Raw genomic sequence first — 24,566 nt, 5'->3', positions numbered from 1 at the left:
ACAAAGGAAGGATTTGATGACTGAATTTTAGGATACCCCTAATGTGTCAAGGCAAGAAAGATGGAGAAAACTGAACATTGGAGACAAACAAAAAAATGTATTGTGCCTGAGGCCAGATGAAGAGAGGTTAAAAGAGAAAAGCATTAAATTGTGTTATATGCTGATAGTTTCTTCAAATAAAATGAAGAATGAAGATTGGCCATTGCTTTAGTGATGTGGTTCAGTTTTTCTTCATACTGGGGAGAGAAAGCAAAAGTAGCATTGTAAGTACTCCTTTACCTCAGCCTACCTCTAACAATTCCCATGTACAGCTGAACTGCTTTAGGAATTCTGTATTTCACTATTTATTTTATTCTGTAGTGCTTAGTTCCTTATATCTGTTCAATGTCTATTTTATATCTATACTTCAGATTCGATCTTTAAAGTGAAATTATTTGAGGGAAATACGCCAAAATTATCTTTACTGAAGAAAATCCAGTTTTACAGGGGATAACTGTGTTATTGTTGGTTAGTGGTGCCTTTAACCAATGTCTTCCAGATCCCAGAACCTCAACCTGCTCCTCCAGTTTCCCTCAAGAGAATATTCAATAGCTCCTTGCTTGTCTTTGGCTCTTCTGTTATGCTGACCATTTGGGTTCATAGGTTTGATTTATTCAAACTTAATACCTTGACTTTGGGTGCCTATTTCATTTTGAACAGCTGCATGTCATGACCTTTAAGGACAAATACTGAAATGACTTCAGAGCTTCAGGGAATTTGTGCTTTTGCAAGACTCTGAATCCAAACAATACTTTTCATATCCATCCATGTCCATCCATTTCTGCAGTATTTGATTTTCCCTGTCAAGGAGAAGGTCGGGGTAAATGACCAGCACTGAAGAGTTAAATGCGCAAGCATCTGTGCTCTCATTACAAGTATGAAGATTAAAGGTCCATCATGTAAGAAATCAGTGAATCCTGGATGTGTGGTTTCCTACACAATCACTGCCTCTTGCTCTCTGAGTTCTTATTGAGAGTTTTGCCTCCTCCCGCCTTTATATTCAAACATAAAATGTACCTGGGGAAGAGGGTCTGAGTGAAGTCCTTCATCTTCAACTTCATGGAAGTTCTTCATCCTCAGTTTAACTTGCCAGTGATCAGAGTTACTATCACAAGTTCATGCTCATAAGCATATAGTTAGACAAGAGCAATCATAAGCATTAACGATAAGCATAAATAACAAAATTAGGTGGGTGGTGGATCCTATCAGCGTCAAAGATTTTTTGTGTGATAGAATTACTATAGTTATGCAAGATGTTAAATTTGGGAAGATTTGATATTAATGTATCTGTGTGTGTGTGTGTGTGTGTGTGTGAGAGAGAGAGAGAGAGAGAGAGAGAGAGAGAAAGGGAGAGAAGGAGAGAGAGGGAGAGAGAGAGATACTAGGGATACACCACAGGGCCTTATACTTACTAGGTAGACTACTTGAACCATGCTCCCAGCCACTTCCCTCACGTTTTTGGCATTAATTATTTTTCAGGTAGGTTCTTGCATTTGTCACTTGAGCTAATGTCAGACTGTGATCCTCCTACCAACTTTGCTGGGACCACAGTACTTCCCACCATCCTTGGTTTATGGACCAAGTTGGAGTCTCACTATTTTTGTTTTCCAAAATATCTTTCAAGTACAACCCGAAATTGCAGAAAGGCAACCCTCCCACTTCCAGAGTAGCTGAGATGACCAGTGCGAGCCACTGTGCCCAGCTTCTGAACTGGTTCTTAACAGTCTATTTGAAATTTCCAATTCTCTGACAATAAAGAGCTAAAATTTCAGATAAAGTATCATGAATGGCTAGACATTTTCGCAATTCCATCCAATGGTCATGAACAAGAAGTATCTGAAGCAGAACCTTTCATGCTGGCCTTTGGGAGCCGGAAGGGAAAGTCACGCAAGGAAATGGATAAATGGTAATCTGGGATGAGGAAGTGGGTAATGAATGTAACTTTTTATCTTAGTACCGGCCATAGAAGTGGTGATTGCAATATTACTGTGACTGTCGACTCCATCTCCATTCTGTTGTCATGTTAGGCACCTGCGGCGGAATCACGTACTTTTTAACAAGAATTATTTGATCCGTGTTTCTGGTCCGCCTTTGTGCTCATTTCTAAACATGCTGTCCTTGTTTCCATTCCATTTCTAGTCATCTGGTCTTTCCTTCCTTTCCCAGAAATTCTTAAGATCATTGACTCCACTGACGGAAGTCAGCCTTCTGACCGCCTAATAAATAAGTTCACCAGTGAAAAGCCTATTTTTCATTCTGTTTAATTACAGGCTTCAGAGACACTCAAAATGGAGGGTGTCTTAGGGACAAATAATACTGTAGGCTCGGTTTACTTTTCTCCTGTTGGCATTGGCACTGAGCCCTTCTTCCTCTGCTTTGAAATTCATGGCTGTGACTGTGGCTGCATACTAAACAGAGCACGGAAACTGCACAGCCTGCTTAGCCTGTCCAGATGCAGCTCCAACTATCTATATACCTTAATGGTCAATTCAGAGCAGTATTTTAGTGAACTAATATGGCTCATTTGTTTCAGTTGCAATCTATGTGTGTGATCATAAATGGGTTCGTGTATTATCATTTGAATTGGATTTGGTGAATATACTGAAACCTCAGCTACAATATGCTTCTTCTGAATTCTAGGTGTTTGGCTTTAAAATTGGCTGTTGGAAATTATGTTTGTATAAAATGATTAGATAACACATAGACACTGTAAAAATATATATATGTATGTATACACACACATAAAACATTCAAGAGACTAACGCTGAGAAATATAATTTCTCTCCCCTTCTTATTTTCTTAGTCTCCGATTTCCTTTCCTTTTTACAGAAACAATTACTGTTCACAGTTTTATGCAGAGACTTCCTGTGTTCATGTAAAATATATGTATAGGGTTTATATACAGCAAGTGTAATAGCATTATCTCCCCATTTGTACATAAAATGGTCACGATTTGCAGTGCTCTAGAATAACTCTTAGAGTCCTCTCCACATAAGTGTCTGTGATCTGCCTACTCAGAACAGCTGCTGAGGTTAGCCATCATAGCTTCCTACTATTCTGCTGAATGAACCTAAGAACTGTTTCTTTCACAGTAAACATCGTAATTACTGATCATTTGTATCACAGCTAGGTATCTGTTGTATGCATTTTTAGGAGGTGAATTCTGAGACAAATGATATATTTATTCTTTAGTTTAGTAGCCCTAACTACCTCCCAAATAAGCTGTGTGATATTCTCAATTGTATTTGGAAGAATGTCTCTCCATATCTGTCCCTCCTCAGGATGTTGTCACATTTTGAATTTGCCAATCTGATTTTTTTGTAAGCCCCAGCCAGAGACTGAATGATGTGAATGAGAATAGAAAAGAGGCTCTAAAAATGGGTAGAAAAACCAAATAAGTATTCCAAATATAAGATTCTATTTTTAAAATCTCTACAAATTCCCTGTAATACATTGGAATGTTGACAGCATTTGAAGCAGCCAGCTAGCTTCCATGGTGGTGTTTAAGGGCCTTGACAAACACTTGCAGGGTTCTGACCTTAAACTTAAATTCCATGAACTCAGTACCTGGGAGCATGCATTCAACATTCCATCTCCTAGCACACAACTTCATTAGTCACGAGGAGCCATCATTCATGCCAGCTATGTAGGAAACATAACCTAGAGCAGCTAATAAGTGCAGAGAACAGGAAATAATCTGAGTCAGCCAACCACTGTCTCTGAGCAGATTATCCTGAAGGTATGTCAAGAACCAGATGCTTCAGTGTCACTTCTGTGATCTCAGCAATGGGAACCTTGTGCACCCCACTATTCCAGGTAATCATCTTTTCTTCTGCAAGATTTCCTGAGATGCTATGAATTCTTGACTTACCATGGATATGGTAAATTTCTTAATTTAGTTTTGTTACTATAGAAATAATGTAATATACATTTAGCCATTACTTTACTTTGTTTTATTATGATTGTTTTAAATAAAAATGCTATGGAGCAAGATGCCATGGCTGGGTTAATGTAAAAATGTTAACTGTTGGTCTGCAACCATATTTGATTCTTTACTGTTTCAGAGCCATTTTAACATTAATTGCTTTCTCTGCTTTAAATACCCCTTTTGGACCCATACCTGCATCTCTGTTGAATACCATGGACCTGAAAGATTTTACATCTATAACATAGTAAGACTTCTCTCACTATTTCATAATAGCCTGGAATCTTAACAGCTAATTCATTGGTAGTAATGCAGTATAACAAAAGACCATGTACTTCTTGCAAAATACCAGAAGACAAGGAAGTGACTTGGAAGTGTAATTCTGGCTTTATTTGTTTATCCTTTAAGCTAAGCCCCTAATGATTGCATCTACTCATAAATAAAGTTTCTTTATGGACAAAATTTGAATGTTCATTTTCTTCTCTGTTAGTATGCAAATCTATTTGCCACATTCTAGCAAAAGAGAATGCAACTCATTTTCTGTGCTTATAAATTGTTCATTACCATGTTCTCTGATGGCCAATTCATAGCTCATCTACATCTCCACAAATCTCTTTTGCCTAGATAAACTTGGTGGAGTAAATACGAGGTACAGAAGAAGACACATTTGATATTAAGTGGGTAGAAACACCTACCTCCTACAAAATTCCCAAGTCTATCCTTTTAAAGTTTTTATAGCTTCTTACTTGTCCTTATGATGACAGGTGATCGTTTTAGGAAATAAAGTACTTTCTTTCCTGTGACTGTGGCTCTGAGATGTCATCTATAAGGGCTCAACATAGAAAACTGAGATAATTGCAGTTCAGATCTCTTGAAGGTTATTACTTTCCCTCTTCTTTGATAAAGAGGTTTTTAAAATCCCAACAGGAATTCCATATGATCTTAAAAGGACCTTGACATTGCAACAAGTTTAAATCACGCTTTCATGCATGTATTTAACACCCATTCAAGTGAATAGGTTTGACTTCTGCTTGCTGGGAACTTGATTCTTTTACATAAAAATAATACAAGTATTCTAGGCAATGGTGGCTTATGCCTCTATTCCTAGCTACTTAGGATCACTGATATGTGAAGATTGGGGTTCAAAAACAGCCAGGAGAGAAAATTCTGTGAGACTCTTATCTCCAATTACCAACTAAAAAGCCAGATGTGGAAGTGTAGCTCAAGTGGTACAGCACCAAGCCAAGCAAGAAAATCCAGAAAAAAAAGGCAGGAACTAGAAGCTAATGCCAGTATTGAAACACAAGAGCAACAGCAATAATAATAGTGATGATGATGATAATGATGATGATGATGATGATGATGATGATGATGAACATCCTTTGTCTAACAAAAATGTGGAAAGAAAGCAAAAATAATTCAAGGTGTACAAAAGTTCTTATAGCAAAGTTTTCAAATCCATCCATAATATTATGTAAGATAGGAATCTGGTTCACATTTTACATCCTCTGTCATTGCTAAGTTTAAGATTCTACCCAGAGAATTTTTTTTCAATTAAAACCCAAATGCAGCACCAACAAACTATGCTGCAGAGTTTTTAATTAAAAAAGAAAGAAAGAAACTAATGACATAAACCCACATTGTCTCTAGGCGCAGCTTGTATTAAAGGATTAGATTGATGAGATGTTTGGATTTTATTGTTCTAAACATGTGTTTCAGTTGGTGCTCTCAGATCTACTGTGTGAAGAAAATGAAATGTAAGTAAGTAACAAGAAATTCTCTATTTTTATTTAGCATTGGGGAAAAAATTGAATAAAAAGGTTCATTTGAAAAGCTCCCAAAGAATTTTAAAATAATCATTCTAATCATGTAATTTCAAAATGTTAAGTAAATAGTTCAAAAATTGCAGATGGGTCAATTCTTCTGAAAACAGGAAACATAAAACATTTGTTGTGGGCAGCTTTGTTGAATAATGGCCCAGTTGATCTGTAGGTACTTTCGCCCACTGAGTTCCCTTCTCTTGAGGCTTCAAAGGCCCTTTAGTTCCTGAAAGGGCTATGTTGTTGCTCCACAGCTGCACCTACTCTGATAAGTCAGGGCTAGCACAGGATGCCAGTTTTCTGGATAGTTCAGTTTTGAGCACAACAAAGCACCTAAATTCTACACTGTCATATATACACTTCAAAGGGATCCTGGTGTGCATTATGTGAGTAATTGGCTCACTTTTCTCACCTTTTTTTTTTTTGGTGCTGTAGACTTATTGGTTCTCCAAGTTCTATTTTTGACACAGGGAGAAGATGTCATTAATAATGCTGCTGATGATTAATGGTAACCGTAATGCACTGTAACTTAGGGCAAGTGTCAGAAAAGCACTTCTGCCAAGTACTGTGTTCTGATGGCTACAGCGTCTGCCAGCCAGCTGTTTTCAATGAACATTTCTCATTACCCTCAAAGCCAGGGTCTATGGGCATGGGCTCTAGAGCAAGAGACAAGGCCAAGTGGGTGATATTTTTGGTTCTGGGATTATTCACCTATTTCTAGTGGCTCATCCTCTTGCTGCTTATTTAATTTAGTGTGTGCCTCTCTTCAACTTTTGCGTGGCTCTTCATGTCTCTTTGAATGCAATAATTTTGGATCTTTTCCATTCTGCTTTCTGCTGCTCCTGACACAACACAGGTTTTGATTATTTGCTGCTTAGCTGACTCTGGACATGATATCATGGTTGTTCTCATCTTGCCTCTTCATTTTCTGCCTTTGACCCAGAATAATAGAATTTTTAAAAATCCATAATTGGAAAGGATCTTAAATGTCGAATCTAACTCTCTAATTAACATGACATATGGTAATAGGGGACATTTTATGCTAAGGTTACTGGTCTCCTTTTCAAGTGAAGTAATTGAGAGCCAAGGAAAGATGGTAAATTAATAGCAGGACTTCAACTGGTACTTAGCTATGACCTTTTTATGACTACATAATTTTGCATCAAAGTATTTGTTATATTTATCATAATTTTCATAATTTTCCTTTTGAGTGAAAACCAGAAACTGCCTCAAATAAAATGCTTAATTAGTAGGAAAGGAAAACAGAGAAGGCAAGAGACTGAGGCAGGGGTACTGTGACTTGAAGACTAGCCTGGGCTACACAGTAAATAAAAGAAATAAAGAAATAAATAAGATTAGGAAAACATAACATAAGAGAGAGAGCTTAGATTTGGTCCTAGGACTGATTCTGAACCTAGAATTTTATTGTAGCTCGAATTTTAAAGTTATTGAATTTTAAAGTTATTGTATATCTAACTTTTAATTGATTATATATTAGAGGAATACTTTCCTAAATACTATGTATGAAATTTTCCACCAATATTTGGATGATATAATTTGATAGTTATACTTCCCTCAAAAATTTGTGGTGGGAATTACATATTGGCCTATGTTGAGGAATTCTATCAGAGAAGTAAGGTCATGAAATCTGTTATTCCGGTTATTCTAAAAGGATGATGTAGAAGGTTGTTCCTATTGTCAACAGAGTTCTCTTTATCCGCTTCCGTAGTTGGAAAGCTTAAGCTAGGTATGAAATCCAGTTATAATTTTACATGTGGGTTTTACATCTTTCATAATTAACAAACTGATCTTAGTCTGTCTTTTTTCTCTTTTTTCAGCTGCTCTCCAGGGTTTCACTTCAAATGTTTGACTTTTATTTCCAGTATTTCCTCAAAGCATTTTGCAGCACAGACAGGGCAGTAATAGGAAGCTGGGGCTGTGTGTAGTGCTTCGGATTACACTGCTGGTAGTCAGTGCCATGAGTCTATAGTGAGAGCCATTTGTGTTTGGCTGTGGTTACATTGGCCACTTCCTTAAGGCAGGGTACTTAGCATTTCTTTGTGTTTTCTGAATCAGAAGAGGAGGATTACAATACTCTAGCCCTACTTCCCAGTGTTGTAAGTTTGAAAGTACAATTTCACATGAATTTATATACTTTGACTAGAAGTGTTTCTGGGTACTTAGCATTTCTTTGATGGTGTTTTCTGAATCTGGAGAGGAAGATTACAAGACTTTAGCCCTACTTGAATGAGTACAATGGAACAGCTCAGCAGTTTTCTTTGTGGTGTTATAAAAATTAATGAACTTTTGGGCTGGAAGGTAGCTTAGTGGTACGGTGCTTGCCTGGTGTGCATGAAGACCTGGGTTCAATTCCTCAGTACCAAATACACAGAAAAAGCCAGAAGTGATGCTGTGGCTCAAGTGGTAGAGTGCTAGCCTTGTAGTAAAAGAAGCTCAAGGACAGTGCCCAGGACCTGAGTTCAAGCCCCAGGACTGGCAATGGTAATGATAATAATGAACTTTTAATATTTAGATCCATAGATTCTCTGCACCAAGAATGAAAATAAGGATCAAATGCTCTAAACATCCATGCAAAGCAGAAGCATTGGAGCAAGGGGAGGCTCTAGTTTTCTGGCAGAGAAAGAAATTATCTCCTTCAGCATCTACTTCTAAAGAGTGCTGATTATTGAAAGGCTAATGTCACTTCTTCTTGATACCTGTTTTCCTTTCTCTTTTTCTTTATTATATCAACAACCTATCATGATTAATCCTTTAATAAGTTCATTTTAAAACCATTTTATGCAAATCTTGGATTTAGAGTTTGAGTAATTAAAATACTGTTATAGTTTATGTAATTTTTTATGTGATACTGGAGTTTGAAATCAGAGCCAAGTGCTCTAGAGTTTGAAGTCAGGGGAAAGAACTCTATCATTTCACCCAACCATACATACATACATACACACACATACACCATTTCTCTCTCTCTCTCTCTCTTTCTCTCTCTCTCTCTCTCTCTCTCACATACACACAAAACACATCCTTCATGCTTTAGGTTAAGTACTTTTCAGATAGGATTAACCATTTTTGCCCATGCCAGCCCAACCATGATCTTCCAACCTGCATGTTTTATATAGCTGGGATGTTTTTTGGTGTGAGCCACAGAGTCTGAATCCAGGCATTTTTTGTTAAGTTTTTTCTTTTGTTTGCTTTTTGTTTTTATTTTTTTAAAGAGAACTCAAAAGTTACTTCTGAGAATGAATTGACAAAGAAAAGGAAATCAGGGTGGAGAAGAATGCAGGTAAAGTGATAAGTCCCTTTTGCTAGTTTCCGTTCATTGGTCAGCTAGTCACTATGCCACTGTCTTTCCTCATTCTGGATCTCAGTTGTCCAGGGTGTAAAATCCTCAGAGTGGAACAAATGATCCCAAGATGCCAGAAATTCTGACTTTGCACAATAACATTCCATTTCGCTTGCTAACAGCATCCTGGCCATTTTTTTCCTTATCAGATCCTCCACCAGAGGGTGCACAGGGCTCAGAGAAGTAAAATAAGTTAGCTTGGGTAACTCTTAACACTGAATACAATGTTGAGTGGCTCAAATCTTAGGAAACAAAAATGAGTTACTGAGAACTTGAAATTTATATTGCTATATGGACCTCCTTCATATGTAAAAATAAATAAACAGATTTATATATTGAAGGAGATGAAATAATGGACAGCCTTAGCCTTCCAAGTCAAGATTCAAAACTAAAAATTTATTGCGGCCAGGATCCAAAACATATTCCCTATATGCTTCTATAACTAATAGACTGTGGGTTTTTAAGATTTTTTTTTAATTTAAGAACTGTGTGTGGATTCCTGTACTACAAAAGTGATGTATAAGGGTTGGAAATTTAGTTCAGTGGAATAGTACTTGCCTAAAAAGTGCAATACCTTGACTTCAGTCCTCAGCTCTGAAAAAAAAAAAGTAATATATATATATATATATATACTAAAAAGTTATAATACAAAAATTTTAAAAGGGAAAATTACTCCTACGTCTATCTCCAAGAGAAATAAGCATTTGTATTTAATTGTATATTCATATTAATTAATAGGTTTGGGGGGTTAAATTATTGGATTTGTGTAAAAATGTAAGAATGAGCTCTTTAGATTGTGTTTTTTTTAACCAGGAATTCTAATTATAAGCATAAATGTATATTCCTTTTGATAGGTAGATAATATTCCCTTATAATGTTATGCCATTAATTTTTTAGAGCCCTTATTGCTAGGGCTCATAAATTCATCACAGTAGAGATTAAGGCAGGAAGATCATGAGTTCGAGGCCAGCCTGGGTCATATAGTATGATTGATCTCAAAGCATATGTTACATAATTTAGTTAAAAACAAAAATAAACTCTCCTAGTGAGAGTAGCCTATGTTAAGATGATTTTTAAAGTTATATTTGGGTTGTCTTCTTTTTCCTTAGCCACTTTGAATTAAGAACATTGCTAATCTTTCTAGGGGCTCAAAATTCAAATGTAAAAAACAAAAGAAGAAAATCTCCTGGCCTGAATGAATGGCTTGTCTCTTCAGTGTTTGGGGAAAAAAATAGATTGACACTTCACATATGTTAAAAACTCTCTCTTCTAACTAGGATAATGATAGATGTGACACTTCCAGAGAAGATGCTTGGAGCAATACACTAACTGATATCTGCGAATGCTTTCAAGCTAAAAAGCACCAAGTGTTATGAACAATGGCTGAGGAAGGCATGATTGAGCATAGCTCTGTCTCCAAGGCTGTGATAAACAGGCATTCACTGTTCAACTTCAGGGTGCAGTAATGGTGGGCAGATGCTGAGATTTGAGAGAAATCAGCCTGCAGATGTCCATTCAGTGCAGAACAACTCTTAGGTTCACAACATGCACATCTCTATTAACTGACCAGTTAAACCCATTGTCAACTTTTTATATGCTCTTTATAAATTTACTTCAGTAGTGACAGAGTTGTGAATGTCTAGTCACAAATCATTCAATCTTTTGGACCAAAGAGACAAATTTCCAGATCTCTGGTAATTGGGATATATAACTATTTCTTTCACCCCCACCCCACACACACCTAACATCTTACAAATTATTTAACCAGAAAGCAACCAACTGTTCAATACTTTTATTCTCTACCAAGATACTAAAGGTTAATAAGGTTTATAAGCATTCCATGGAAAATTTTTATTGCAAAGAACCCTAGCGACCTAAATAAAGAGAATGGGAGTATGATTATCTGCCTAATACTTATGACATGCTGTTCTAAAATGTTGTTCTGTTGTTCACATCTTACATAACAACATTTTTAATTTTAGAATCTAATCTACTACTGTAGATCTATCTGTCTATCTACCTACTAGATTCAAACTTACATCTATAAAGGTAAATGTAGGTGGGGGGTAGGGAGGATTAGTAGGTGGTTCTTCTGAGGGGATGGATGTGATGAGTAGAAATTTTATATTCCCAGAGAGATAAGTTTTAGCCAGATAGAGTTCTACTACTTACTGCTCTTTCTATATCATCAGGTGTATAAATTACAACGATGAGCGTCCTAATATGTGGTACATCTGGTAAGAATATATTTGATTCCTTTTATGAAACAATTCAATGTATGATTATTTTCCAAAATAATTTGAGACTACACATAGCATAAGGAAATTTTACTGGTGATGTAAATCAATATCTGAAGAATATCCCTTTCAAGCTAGAGAGTGTTGGCCAGTGTTTGCTTAAACACTTTCTGCGGCAGGGAACCAACTGTTTTTGAAAGTAAGAGTTAACTCCAGATTTGGAGATTGGTAATAATTGACTCTTTAAAATGTTTCTAAATGATTCCTCCCGTGATATAGCTCAGCTATAAAAGCTGTTCAGAACAAGTAGCTACTTCTTCTATGACAGAGTCCAGAAAGTTTGTTTTTTTTTGACTTCCAAATCCTGATTTTTGTGTTGAACAGTCCTATCAATTTATAGTTAACTATCAAAGGCAGACACCTATCTTATCTACCTTTGAAAATCATTGTCCTAACATCTAAAATATGTAAACTTATCCAGGATACCAGTGGCTCACATCTTTAATCCTAGCTACTCAGCAAGCTAAGATTCTCTCTCTCTGTCTGTCTGTCTGTCTGTCTGTCTCTGTCTCTCTCTGTTTATCTCTCTGTCTCTCTCTGTCTCTGTCTCTCTCTTTCTCACTCTCTCTGGAGGCAAAGATCTCTCTCTTTGCCAGTCCTGGGGCTTGAACTCAGGGCCTGGGCATTGCCCCTGAGCTTCTTTTGCTCAAGGCTATCATTCTACCACTTGAGCCACAGCACCAGTTCCGGATTTTTCTGTGTATGTGGTACTCATGAATCACACCAAGGGCTTCGTGCATGCTAGGCAAGCACTCTACCACTAAGACACATTCCCAGCCTCAATTCCAATTAACCACTCAAAACCTTAAAATGGTGTTGTGGCTCAAGGGGTAGAATGTTAGCCTTGAGCAAAAGAGCTCAGGGACAGCACCAAGGCCCTGAGTTCAAGACCCACACCAACAATACATATGCACATATATTGCTGAAACACAAGCTGAACTAATGGATATAAACTTGAAAGTAAAGAGGAAGAATAAAAAAGGAAGCAAAAAGAAGGAAGGAAGGAAGGAAAGAAATTAACTTTGGGAATGACCTTCAAGATTTGAAGAAACAAATGATTATCACCACTTGACAATGGCATCCTTCTCTGAGGACCAGCAATACTCCAAGTACAGTAGCAATGTATGGTAATGGGAGTTAAGCATCCCAGTTTGCTTGCCCTGATCTAGCAGAGCCTTTCTTGTCCACTTTCAAGGTGGTACTATGAACTCTTAACTTGGCACATGTCCTGCTTCATTTCCCACCTGCTATTTTTGATGTCAGGTTTCTACTGCTGATTTTCTTGGTGGCTCTTCTCTGTGGGGTGGTCCTCTTTTGTTTCCAGTGCTGGCTGAAGGGACCTACCATTCACTCCCGGAGACGCACCAGGGCAGTTTTCGCTATTGGAGATTTGGACCCCATTTATGGTAAGGTGTTTTATGGATTCTTCTTAGAAATCTAAAAAAAACTATCCTCTGTCAAGCACATTGGTGAACCTTGAACAATTCACAACTTATGAGAGACACCAAAGGGGTGTCTCTCAAAGGGGTTTACACAGGAACACGTTATAAGAAAGGAGACCCCAGCTGAAATAAATCCCAGCTTTGTTGTAATAATTTCTAAAGCAGTTTATGTGCCACAGTGATGAATGTATTTGTCTAGCCTTTGTGTATTTCCTACAGGGTGCACCAGCCTGAAGAGTGATGAGTGTAAAATAAAAGGGGACTCCTTTAATATTATTTCAATAATCTGTATATCATAGCAATGAGTGTTGGACATTAAATCACCTTCTATATATTATCCTACAATCTTTGAAAACAAGAACATACTTAGGAAGACATTGTTTTCTTTAAAAATCTATATCCACGTCATTTATTTTATACCTCTCAAGTTTCAGGAAGTAGATTCAGACTTTTTCCATACTACCTCTGTTTCTTAACTATAAACTTAGAAGTTGGTAATTATTTCCTATGGAAGATGTTATCTATTACTGCACTCTTCTGATAAGCACACATGCATACAAACACACACACACACACACACACACACACACACCTTTTCTATGTAAGTTAACTTCACAGATATATAGGTAAGAATGTAATAAAAAAAATTAGGTTGTGAATTCATGAACAAAATAGCTCCTTCTTGAACATAAAATATACTCTCCTATTCTGAACAAATATGACCATATGTATTTCCTTAATAACAGGAATTGGGCTCTAGTCTTTGTTTCCCTCCTCATTCTTCCTTTTCTTCCCAGTCCCAGGTATAGCCTCTGAGTTTGATTTTTATTAAGAAATATATAGACTCTTACAATGTTATCTTCTATTACCATCTTACTTGAAGGCCACTGAAGTAGTTATTCCTTGCTATTCATCTTCTTCTCTGGCCATGTAGGCTATCCAACCACTGAGCTACTTCACTATCCTGTAAAAAGGATGCACAATATGCATTTAAGTTAGTAACAAACAATTCACATAGCCTTAGAGCAAATGTTACCCCAGAACATGAAATTCCTGTTTCCATTATCCAAAACCAAAGTTTAAAAAAGTAATTTAGAAAATGTTATTCTCTGTGATCCTTCAATTCTCCCAAACTCTGTCTCAGGAATCAAACTCCATGAGCAATATTTAGAGCAATCTGAAATACGAACCCACACTGGATTCACAGTCATGACTAGATTCTCCTTTATGCATTCACGTCCTCCCTAATGTTTCTATAACAAAAAGTCCCTCTTCAGAGGGAAGATAGAGGACCATTCCTGGATCCTATTGTGGGTAGAGGCAAGTAAGGGTCAAAAGATCAATATTCACAAAAAATTTACTGCTTCTCAGATAAAGTCCAGCTACTGAGGAATATGTATATTTTGTATGTGTTTGTATATATGTGTATATGTGTGTGTATGTGTGTGTGTGTGTGTGTGTGTGTGTGGTACATGGAAATACTGAATTTGGGGGATCTATTGTTGAGTTTTCCTGTTTAGAAGAGGGAGAGAAAAATGAGAAATCACTTCAATGGCACTCGTGATATATGAGAATATGAAGTAGGGCTTCATCCCTAGTCTTTGCCTTCTCTTGCATATAAAAGGGAAGTCAAGACATTCTCCAAGCATGCAGAATATAGGTAATAGGTCATTTCAAATATTTTAATGGAGACATTAAATTTGATGTATTCACCTTAGGGTCCTCCCAGACTTTTATTTTATTTCCTCCAAAGTTATTTCACTTTAATATCACTATGTGTTAAATAATCAGTTGAAATAGTTGTGTTCCTCTGACCTACAGCTCAGAGATTTGACTCAGAGAACCATATAGAAATTGCCCTTAAATAAAGAGAGCCAAAATGAAATCTTCAACTGAATTGTCAAGGGTAGAGTTGAGTGAACTTTACTAATGCTAAAATATATAAAATAGGTGGTTTATCTAAGTAGCAATTCATGCCAATATTACATGGCTAATGTTTCCAATTATCTTGATTAAAAATACTAATGAAAAAAAGTTAACTACTTGGCTTGGCATCCTCATAAAAGGTGCTTAAGGGAGATGTTGCCAGCTCAGACTATCTTAATGTCTGATGGGAATTCAGGTCTATAAAAGGTTTTTCAGATCTGAGCCAAATACCCCTTATCCAATAGCCTCTTCTGGACCAATGACTGCCATTATTTTTCCCAGTCCTGGGGCTTGAACTCTGTACCTGGGTGCTGTCCCTGGGCTCTTTTTGCTTAAAGTTACCACTCTACCACTTGAGCCACAGGGCCACTTTTGGTTTTCTGGATGTTAATTGCAGAGCCTCACAGACTTTCCTCCCCCAGCTGGCTTGAAGCCACGATCCTCAGGTATCAGCCTCCTGAGTAGCTAAGATTATAGGTATGAGCCACCAGCACTTAGTGACTTTGCCAATTTTTGCAGTGTTTTGATGATTCAGTGTTCAGACAACTGGATTGTGTTCTCTTCATAGCCTTTACATGTTTGAATGATGGATTCTGGGTTTAGGAGTTTCCCTGTTCAGCTATTGTTTTCAGTAGAAGAGACTCTGGCACTTATTTCACTCAGTTATTACCTAGGTGTAAATATGTTATGAGAGAACTCTTTATTTCCATGAATGTCCTTCTATTGGTACTGCTATCGGGTGAGTTGTGTAGCCCACTGAATTTATATACTCAAGTCCTAAAGCCCAGTACTTCAGAAGATGACAATATTTGAAGACAGGAACCTTGGAAAGTGAACTAAGTAAAAATTAGGTAATTAGGATGGAAGGTAACCCAGTTGACTGGCATCTCGATAAGATAAGCACATAGCCACAGAGAAAAGACACAGGGGAAGATGCAAGGTGAAAGGTTATCATCTCTAAGGCAAGGACATAGGTCTCAGAAGAAACCAACTCTGCTGATAATTGATCTTGGAAATCTAGACCCAGAATTTGGGGAAAATAAAGTTCTATTGCTATAGCCAGCCACCTAGTCTTTGAAACTTTGTTACAGCAGCCCTAGATGACTCTGACACACCTTCCATAGGGATTAAGGGGGAAGAGGCATAGGTAGAGAGAGAAACAAAAAGGAAGGTCACAAGGAAGTTGAGATTGCAGAGAACAAAGGAAGATAAAGAGCAAGGAGAGAAGATTATTACACTTTAAAGATAAGAGATATTTTAAGAACTAGAATTGAAATGGCGTTTATTTTCTAGGATCTCTAAGCTTACCTCCCACTTGTCTCTCTTGATATTTTCTGGGTCAAGTCTACATGTTCTTTCAATACCATGCTCCAGAATCTCCTCTTAGTCCCCCTGTCTTTAGTACCCATCCCTTATACAAGTACCACTTATCCTCTATATACAATACAATCCCCATGATCATCCCTGCTATAACCTATGGGAAGTCCACTCAATGTCCTATGTCTACCTGAGTGGAACAATGCATACAATAGCTTCTGACTTCTTCCTGATCTCTTCAATCATCAGACAGGAATAATTATGAAATTATTCAGGTGTTTTGTCCAGAGCCTGTATTAGGAGTAAAATGATTTCTCTTTTCATTGTTGTTGTTTTCTTCCAAATACTTCATCTATTTAAATAAGAATTTTGGAATCTCTTCTAAATAATAAATAATCAAAACCCACAGATTTATGTTGGGCACCAGCAGATCATACCTGTATTCCTAGAAACTCAGAAAGCTATGATCAGAAGATGGTGATTCAAAGCTAGCCCTGGCAGGAATGTTCATAAGAGTCTGACCTCCAATTAACCTACAAAGAGCCAGAAGTGCTAGAGCACTAGCCCAACTGGTAGAGTACTAGCCTTGAGAGAAAAAAAAAAGCTGAGGGAGTGCACTCAGGCACTAATTAAGTAAGTAAGCAAATAAGTAAATAACTAAATAAGATACCTGGGGTTTGGTATGGGAGGTGAATGAAAAGACAAGCAAGGCTGGAGGTAGACAATTTAATGTTCAGTAGAAAGAGCACAGCAGAAAGACCTCACTGTAGTTTGTCAGTACTTCAGAAAAAAAAAATGACTCTAAAATCTGTGGGAGTTCTTTCATGTGCTTTGTGGATGAAAGCTGGAGCCCTGAATCCCTGCAAAAGTGCCTGCCTTTCCCGAGCAGAGAGCAAGGTGAAGCCCAGAAACACTGTCCCAGGGACACTCATCTTGGCTTAGCTTCTCTGGGCCAACATCCCTGACAATGCTGCTTTTCAACGGCCAAAGCTCCCTGACCCCATTTCGTCTGCAATTGCAGAGATAATTTGCCTTTTACCTCATTTTAGCAAAGCATATATAGAAAGACTGATCTTCTGGCTGTGATTAAATGTGATGGCTCTGAGCATGGGGGAAACAGAGGACTGAAGAGAGATGATTAAGAAGAGTGGACCCTCATGCACTGCTCCTTTCTCCCTCCAGAATTCCCACAACTGACTCATTTTATGCTCCTTTAGAGAACTTTCCCCTACATGTTATAATTATATGTAAGTAGCCTGTAACTTATTTTAGGTAAACAAAGGGAGGAATTCATACGCACACATTTGTGAAAGGACATGACAATATTCATGGTCCAGATTTATTGAGCATTTACATTGAATCATACCACAAATCTCAAATCTTTATTCTCCCCTACAAGTCTGTGGGGCATTTATCATCATTCCTAACACAGTACTGATGAGGAAATGTAGGCCTATCTAGAAAACAGCGATGAGTAGATAGCAAAGGTGTGACAGCATCCCACCATTTAAGCATTCCCATATGTAAGAAAGGATAGGATTTTTTTAAAAAATAATAAAGGAAAGTATAATCAGGTAGGTACAGGGACATACGCCTGGGATCTTAACACTTGGAAGGCTGGAACAAGAGAGTTACAAACCTGAGGGTATGAAAACAGAGATGAGAACAAAGTGGTCCTAGTAAAGCATAATAAGACAAATCTCTTGGAATGTGTGTGTGTGTGTGTGTGTGTGTGTGTGTGTGTGTGTGTGTGTGTGTGAGATAACCCTTAACCTAGGGCCTAGACACTGTCCCTGAGCTTTTTCACTAAGGACTAATGCTCTATTTCTTGAACCCTGGTTCCACTTCTAGCTTTTTGGTGGTGAATTGGACTTTTCCACTGTAGCTGAGAACTGGAATTCTAATCCCCACCTCCAAAATGAGGATTACAGGCAAAAGCCATCTGGATTTGTTCTTAATAGCATGAGGAAGTTGAATTCTGGCTATATAACCTCAGTAGAAAGTATACTGGCATAATGTCTTAGCTGACAGCTCTGGAAAAACACACAATTTGGGCAAGCATTTTAATTTGAGTTCTCTTAACTATACTTAGCTATAGTTCTTAACCATTCAAAAGATAAAAAAAAAAGCCTGATTTCCCTAACCCAATTCAAATAAAATGACACGTAAACATGCTTTGAAAAAATTGAAAATAGTTGTATTTTCAATTTCTAAAAGCTTTCTGAACATCTTGATTTGTTATATAGTATAGTATTTATAATAGGTCTAAAAGCATCAGCAACATTTATAGGAAGCAGATAATATAATTTTCTACCAAAGAGAGCAATTGTAAAGGTACTATCACCTGGTGCATCATACTGATAATACTGGCATTGGAAATAAATTGATACTGCAGCAAAAAATAAGTGTGTAAATCCAATGGATCAACCACTTCTAGGCAAAATGCTAGGTGAATTACTATTGACTTTGTATTGCCTATATCAGAAGCAGTCTGCCAGGAAAATAGCCAGTGTTCAATATAAGAATTCATCATGGAGGCCAGGTTTATACCTGTAATCTTAGTTACTCAGAAGGCTGAGAACTGAAGTTCACCATTTGAAGCAGCCCAGCAACAAAGTCTGTTAGATTCTTAGATGCCTTCAATCACCAAAATGCTGAAAGTGGAGCTGTAGCTCAACTGGTAGGGAATTAACTGTGAACAAGTCTGGGGGACAAGTATAATTTTTTGTCTTTTACCCTCCATGGTGTTTACATGATAAATGAGACAGACTCTAGACATTCACAGTGAAACCAAAGGAGAATACTCTTAGGAGAGGATTACACAAGCTGAATAGCTATGTGAATATGATCATATAAAATGAACTCCAAAAAAATGGAAACAAGGGTTTTTTTGTTATTTTTGTTTTTTGTATTTTGTTGCTGCTTTTTTAGAATTTCTGAACCTTTTGTATGTAAGTTAATTGTTTGGGGGAGGTAGAGGGGAAGCACAGAAATGGTGGGACAAAGGGTGAACAAATACAGCAGTGGCACACTCTAGATACTATTTTGAACTATACAACTTGTGGGGAAAGGAGGTTGGGAGGGACAAAACTAAGAGAAAAAGAGGAAAGTGGTGACTATTTAAAAAGAAATGTAGGGGCTGGGAAGGTAGCCCAGTGGTAGAGTGCTTGCCTTGCATGCATGAGACCCTGGAATTGATTCCTCAGCACCATAAAAGCAGAAGAAGCTGCTATGGCTCAAGTGGTAGAGTGCTAGCCTTGAGCTGAAGAGCTGAAGGACAGCACCCAGGCCCCACAACCTACAAAAAAAAAAAAAGACATTTACTCACCACCTGACTTAAGTGACTGTAACCTCTGTACATAATTTTTACAATAAAAAATAAATTATTTTTTAAGCTAAGGGACACCTTCCAGATGCTGAGTTCATGCTCTAAGACTGGCTCAAACATACCAAAAATGAAAAAGAAAAAATCAGCCAGGTGCCAGTAGCTCACACCTTTAATGGTAGCTACTCAGGGGGCTAAGGTCTGAGGATGGCGGTTCAAAGCCAGCCCAGGCAGGAAAGTCCATGAGACTCTTGTCTCCAATAAACCACCACAAAACCAGAAGTGGTGATGCACTCATCTTGAGCTGAAGAGCTGAGGGACAGTGCCAAGGCCGAGTTCAAGCCCCACAACTGACAGAAAAAAAAATTCACATGAAACAATGAACTTTATCACTGTTAACTCTGCTTAATCAAGTGACATAGCCTTGAAATGTGCCTAAACTTAAAATCTGCCAAAGGCTTTACTCCATAGTATGGTTTATGTAATTATTTCTATTATATCTAATAATGATGATAGCAACAATAATTAATCATGATTTAACCATTAAAATAGGATAAATATAAAAGAAAAAATTCATGCCTATCAGTCACATATTCTTAATTAATTATACTGAAATAAGGATACTGGGTCTAAGTAACTTCACCTTGCTGAGTGGTGGGGACTATTCACCCAGCTCTGAAAAGCCTAGAGGTGAGTAGGCCATTCATTGAATTGCAGATGCAGATATGTCATGCTATTTGGCCTGAGATAGTTTGCCTTACTCCCCTTTGATTATCCCCTACCCCATCATGTGGTATTTGCCTTTAAAAGCTTTGTGGAAGCTACTTTCTGGAGTGCAGGTCTTTGGGACCAGTCACTGGCTTTCTAATAAAGACTCCCAATTTGACCTCTCAAAATGTAGTTTCTCTGTTTCGCTAGAATGAATTCCCATATAATATTATAAGAAGAAGAATGGAACTTTACTGTGTGGTAGGTCTTAAACATTGCATTCACTTACTACTCTTACAGAGGAAAATACAATTAAGTAGCCTTTTGTTGCATCAGAGAAAACTGAGGTAAATATATGCTATGTGATAAAACAAAGGTAAGCAAAGTAATGGAGCAAGAGCTGAAGTTTACATCCCAAATACAGCACTTATCCTTCACATACTATAATAATATTTGATCACAATTTTCTCTGAGAACCAGAAAAACAACAAGCAAGGCAAATACAATTTATACTAACTTATCATTTTCCAAAATAACCATTTTGAGTGATGTGCAAATGGAATTCCAGTGATACAGCTATGCCTAAAAGCTAATATTCTGAATATTTTTAGTAATTGTGGCAGGTTCTTTGGAATTTTTGAAGAACTAGCAAATCTTAATCCTTTAAGGAATGTCAGCCAAATTCTTCTCTCCAAAAACAGAAGAGGCTATTTTGGGCCTGCAGTCCTTATAGTCTCTGGAGAACCAGGAACTATTCACCTCTGCCACTGTGGTTCAACCGCAGCCACAATCAATATGTAAATGACTGAGTATGTTTGTGTTCCAATTAAACTTAACATACAGAAGCAGTCAAAGGCTAGATTTAGTTCAAGGGCTTTCTCTTGTAAAGGTGAATTTAAGATTATTGCTACTGTTTGTGGAAGAAGCAATCAAAAATATTAAAGAAAAGATCAGGGTAAAAAAATGTATATAAAAAAAGAGGGCTAGGAAATATTAGTATTGATTGCTTGTGTGACATTAAAGTAGTTTTTCAAGGAGGGCTATTGGAATAAACGCAAGGTCTTTCAAGGTGACAAGTTTGGAATGAGAAGGCTAGTTTTTTTTGTTGTTGTTGTTCATTTGTTTTTTATTGAATGGCTTTATTGTAAATAGTCAAAATGTTAGAAACCTTAACTTCAAAGTAGCATTTTACTCTGCAGAGTATCTTCTAAAAGTTATATGGCATATTTTAAATAGAATACTTAGTATTCATCAAAAGGAGATATTTAGATTATTTGTTTCCCAGGATTAGTTACTCAAGCCTGCAATCCTAGCTTGTCAAGAGACTAAGATCTGAGGATTGTAGTTCTAAGCCAGCCCAGTAAAGAAAGTCCACAAGACTCATCTCCAATTAATTAGCAAAAAGGCAGAAGCGGAGATACAGCTCAAGCGGTAGAACACCAGACCTGAGTAAAAAAGCCAAATGAGGTCCTGAAGCCAGGCCCCAGTATCAGCAAAACATAAGACAAAAACAAACAACAACACCTCCCCACCCCCAGTAAAAAGAAAACCCATTTGCATGTGTTGTAATCTGTGATCATACCATAAGTAAAAGTACTAATGTTGAATAACATGTTAAGGTTTCTAGCGAGATTTGCATTTTCTAGGGTGGGAACATGAGCTAAAATTATATTAGTGTTCAGAGGAATCTGCTTTTTTGATCCCTGAGAGAGGATTTTCTCTAATTTCAGATGTTCAACTGTGAATGCTCCCCAGTGGTTAGTATAATGAGTTCATTGTAAGAGATTTTCTTGCTATCATGACTAGGCTAACACTGCAGAGAGCAAGATGATTGCAAACCTTAGGTACAAGTAATTTTCTGTTGCTTCAGTGAGCCAAGAAATGCCCAATATCATCAGGCAGTTCATACACTTCTGTTTTATGCGGACTAGAAAGATTACTTTTCTCCATCTTTTCTTCCCCAGGGACAGAAGCAGCTGTGAGGCCAACTGTTGGAGCTCACCTTCACACTCAGAACCATGACCTGTACCCTGTTCCCTGTTTTGGTACATTGGATTCTCCACCTCCCTATGAAGAAATTACAAAAACAAGCCAGCTATAGATGGGGATCATCAACTGAGAGTATTAAGAATATTTATAGTTCAAAAATATCTAAGTTAGACTGGAATATAGCTCAGAGGCAAAGCACTTAACTAACAAGTGCCATGTCCAGGGTTTGATCCCCCATACCAAAAAGAAAAGACAAAAACAAACAAATAGATACACACAGTTAAAAATAAAGTTTAGCAACAATTCTTTCAAAGTGGTGTCTGATAATTCACATTTAATCCAGATCATCTTTAGCTGAGTGGCTCCTGGAGAACTATGACTTTCATGTAAAGGACAAGGGAAACAAACAATGAATGCAGAAAAATCATTTTATAATGACAGTGTCTGAATCATGAATTAGTAGACTTGACCTATCACTTCCATGCTACACATACAACCAAGTTAATACTTTTTCATTAGTACTCATATAGGAACTAAACAGTGTTATGAATATTTTCCACAATATTACACAATTTTTTTCTGCCCCAGTGTCTATCTACCTAGCTATCTACCTACCCCCCAATAGACAGACAGGCAGACAGACAGACAGGCAGACAGGCAGGCAGGCAGGCAGGCAGCAGGCAGGTAGGCAGGCAGGCAGACAGGCAGGCAGGCAGGCAGACAGACACACCAATAGATAATTTTTGTGGGGTATATTGGAGTTCAAACTCAGTGTTTTTCCCTCTGACCTGGCTTTTCTTCTCAAGGCTCTACTACTTGAGCCACACACACACACACACACACACTTACAGCTTTTTAATGGTTTTTTGGAGATAAGAGTCTCATGGATTTTTCTGCTCAGACTGGTTTCAAACTGTGATCCTCAGTTCTCAGCTTCCTGAGTAGCTAGCAAGAATTTCAGGCATTAGCCAAGGGTTCCCAGCAGTATTTCTACATTAATTGGACTTCTCTTGTAGTGGTGAGTCAATAAAAATCATATAATTTAATAATGGCCCAACAGGAGATGGAGACATATTTAGCTCTAGAAACAGAAAGGGAATATTTGAGTTACAAGGAGCAGATAGAATACAAAAAGGAGGAATCAGTTTGAACTTGAAGGGAGAAGGATAAATAAAAGGGAGGAGGTAAATATTATGAATTTTACTTCAGGAAGTTTTATCACTGAGTCTTAGGGAAGAAGGAAAGTATAGCTAGAAATAGGAGATTCCCTAAGACAGAGAAGATGTGCAATGCCTCTATGTAGAAAGGGGAGGGTTTTCATTTTGTTTGTGTGAATGTCTGATGGGCTCTCAGGCTTGGCAATAACTCCAACACTATGGTAAGAAAATTTGGCACCAGATATTGTTCTTATTAAAGACACTATAGAAGAGATACATTCATGTTATATCGTGGCAGGATCCATCCGAAGGAAAAAGACAAAAAATTCTAAGAAATGTGTGCAAATATTAACATAGCCACTTGGTGATAGATATCTCAAAATTAACTTGACCAAACTGAACTCCTAATCTTTTTTAAAAGATGTTTTGCCCAAGTTTTACCCATCTCAGTTAATTTTAACTGCAACCTTCCAGTTGCTCAGGCTAACGGACTGCTTTTTCTCTTTGTGTTAATCCCTACAACAATTTCATAAGGAAATCTTATCACAAGATATCTAGTCCCTAAAGGTCTCTTACTACCCTATCTGTGCTATGAGGGACTCACCACTAATTCTTGCCTGAGTAATATAGTGGCATCTAAACTGGTCCATTTACATCCACCTCCATCCTGATGTATTCCATCTTTAACACAGGGCTATGATTCTAGCCCTGTGAAGTGAGAAGAAGCACCAGCCCTTGTCTGAGATGACCTATATAACCTACTGAGGCTAGGAGAGGCTAGAGGGGCTAAGAGGTAGAGACCCTGGTGTGGACGTGTGGGCCAGCGGCTTCATCATGGCTGACTAGGGTTTATGGCTGCTGCCCAAGTAATAGATAAGGGGTCCTGCAGCTGCCCAGACCTGAAGGTCACTCTAAAAGGCTTTTGATGCCTTATATGGTGGTAGCTGCCCAAGAGAAGTATCATCCCAAGGTAAACGGGGGGGGGGGGGGAGGGTAGGAGGATGATTACTTACTGCCTTTACTAAATGGGCCTAGTGTTGCTTAGGAAGGGAGTGAGCCAACCTGTAGAAAGGGGAAGGAGAATGCTAAGTTATGGGAAGGAGTTTATTGCTAACAGTTATAAATTTATAATGACTTTCTCCCACTACTGTAATATAACCTAGAGTAGGTTTACTGCTTTAAAAATTCTGAGTGCTCTGCCCATCCATCACTTTCTACTCTCCCCACACACACTAACTCCTGGTATCCACTGATTTTCCTTTA

At 37.7% G+C, this 24,566-nt stretch overlaps 1 protein-coding gene across 1 annotated transcript; it reads left to right on the top strand.

The window, feature by feature from the left end:
* Positions 1 to 3,709: 3,709 nt before the first annotated feature.
* On the top strand, positions 3,710 to 22,809 carry Tmem207 (transmembrane protein 207). The gene is made up of 5 exons (XM_013019518.1): positions 3,710 to 3,855; positions 5,684 to 5,721; positions 11,335 to 11,379; positions 12,703 to 12,845; positions 22,122 to 22,809. Exons 1-5 carry the CDS (start codon positions 3,781 to 3,783, stop codon positions 22,256 to 22,258), a joined length of 438 nt encoding a protein of 145 aa, XP_012874972.1. The 5' UTR covers positions 3,710 to 3,780; the 3' UTR covers positions 22,259 to 22,809.
* Positions 22,810 to 24,566: the final 1,757 nt, after the last annotated feature.

Source organism: Dipodomys ordii, unplaced genomic scaffold (genome assembly GCF_000151885.1).
Source record: "Dipodomys ordii isolate 6190 unplaced genomic scaffold, Dord_2.0 Scaffold45, whole genome shotgun sequence".
NCBI classification, from domain to species: Eukaryota; Metazoa; Chordata; class Mammalia; order Rodentia; family Heteromyidae; genus Dipodomys; species Dipodomys ordii.
Note: the sequence above shows the minus strand (reverse complement) of the source record. Positions and strands in the feature narration are given on the sequence as shown.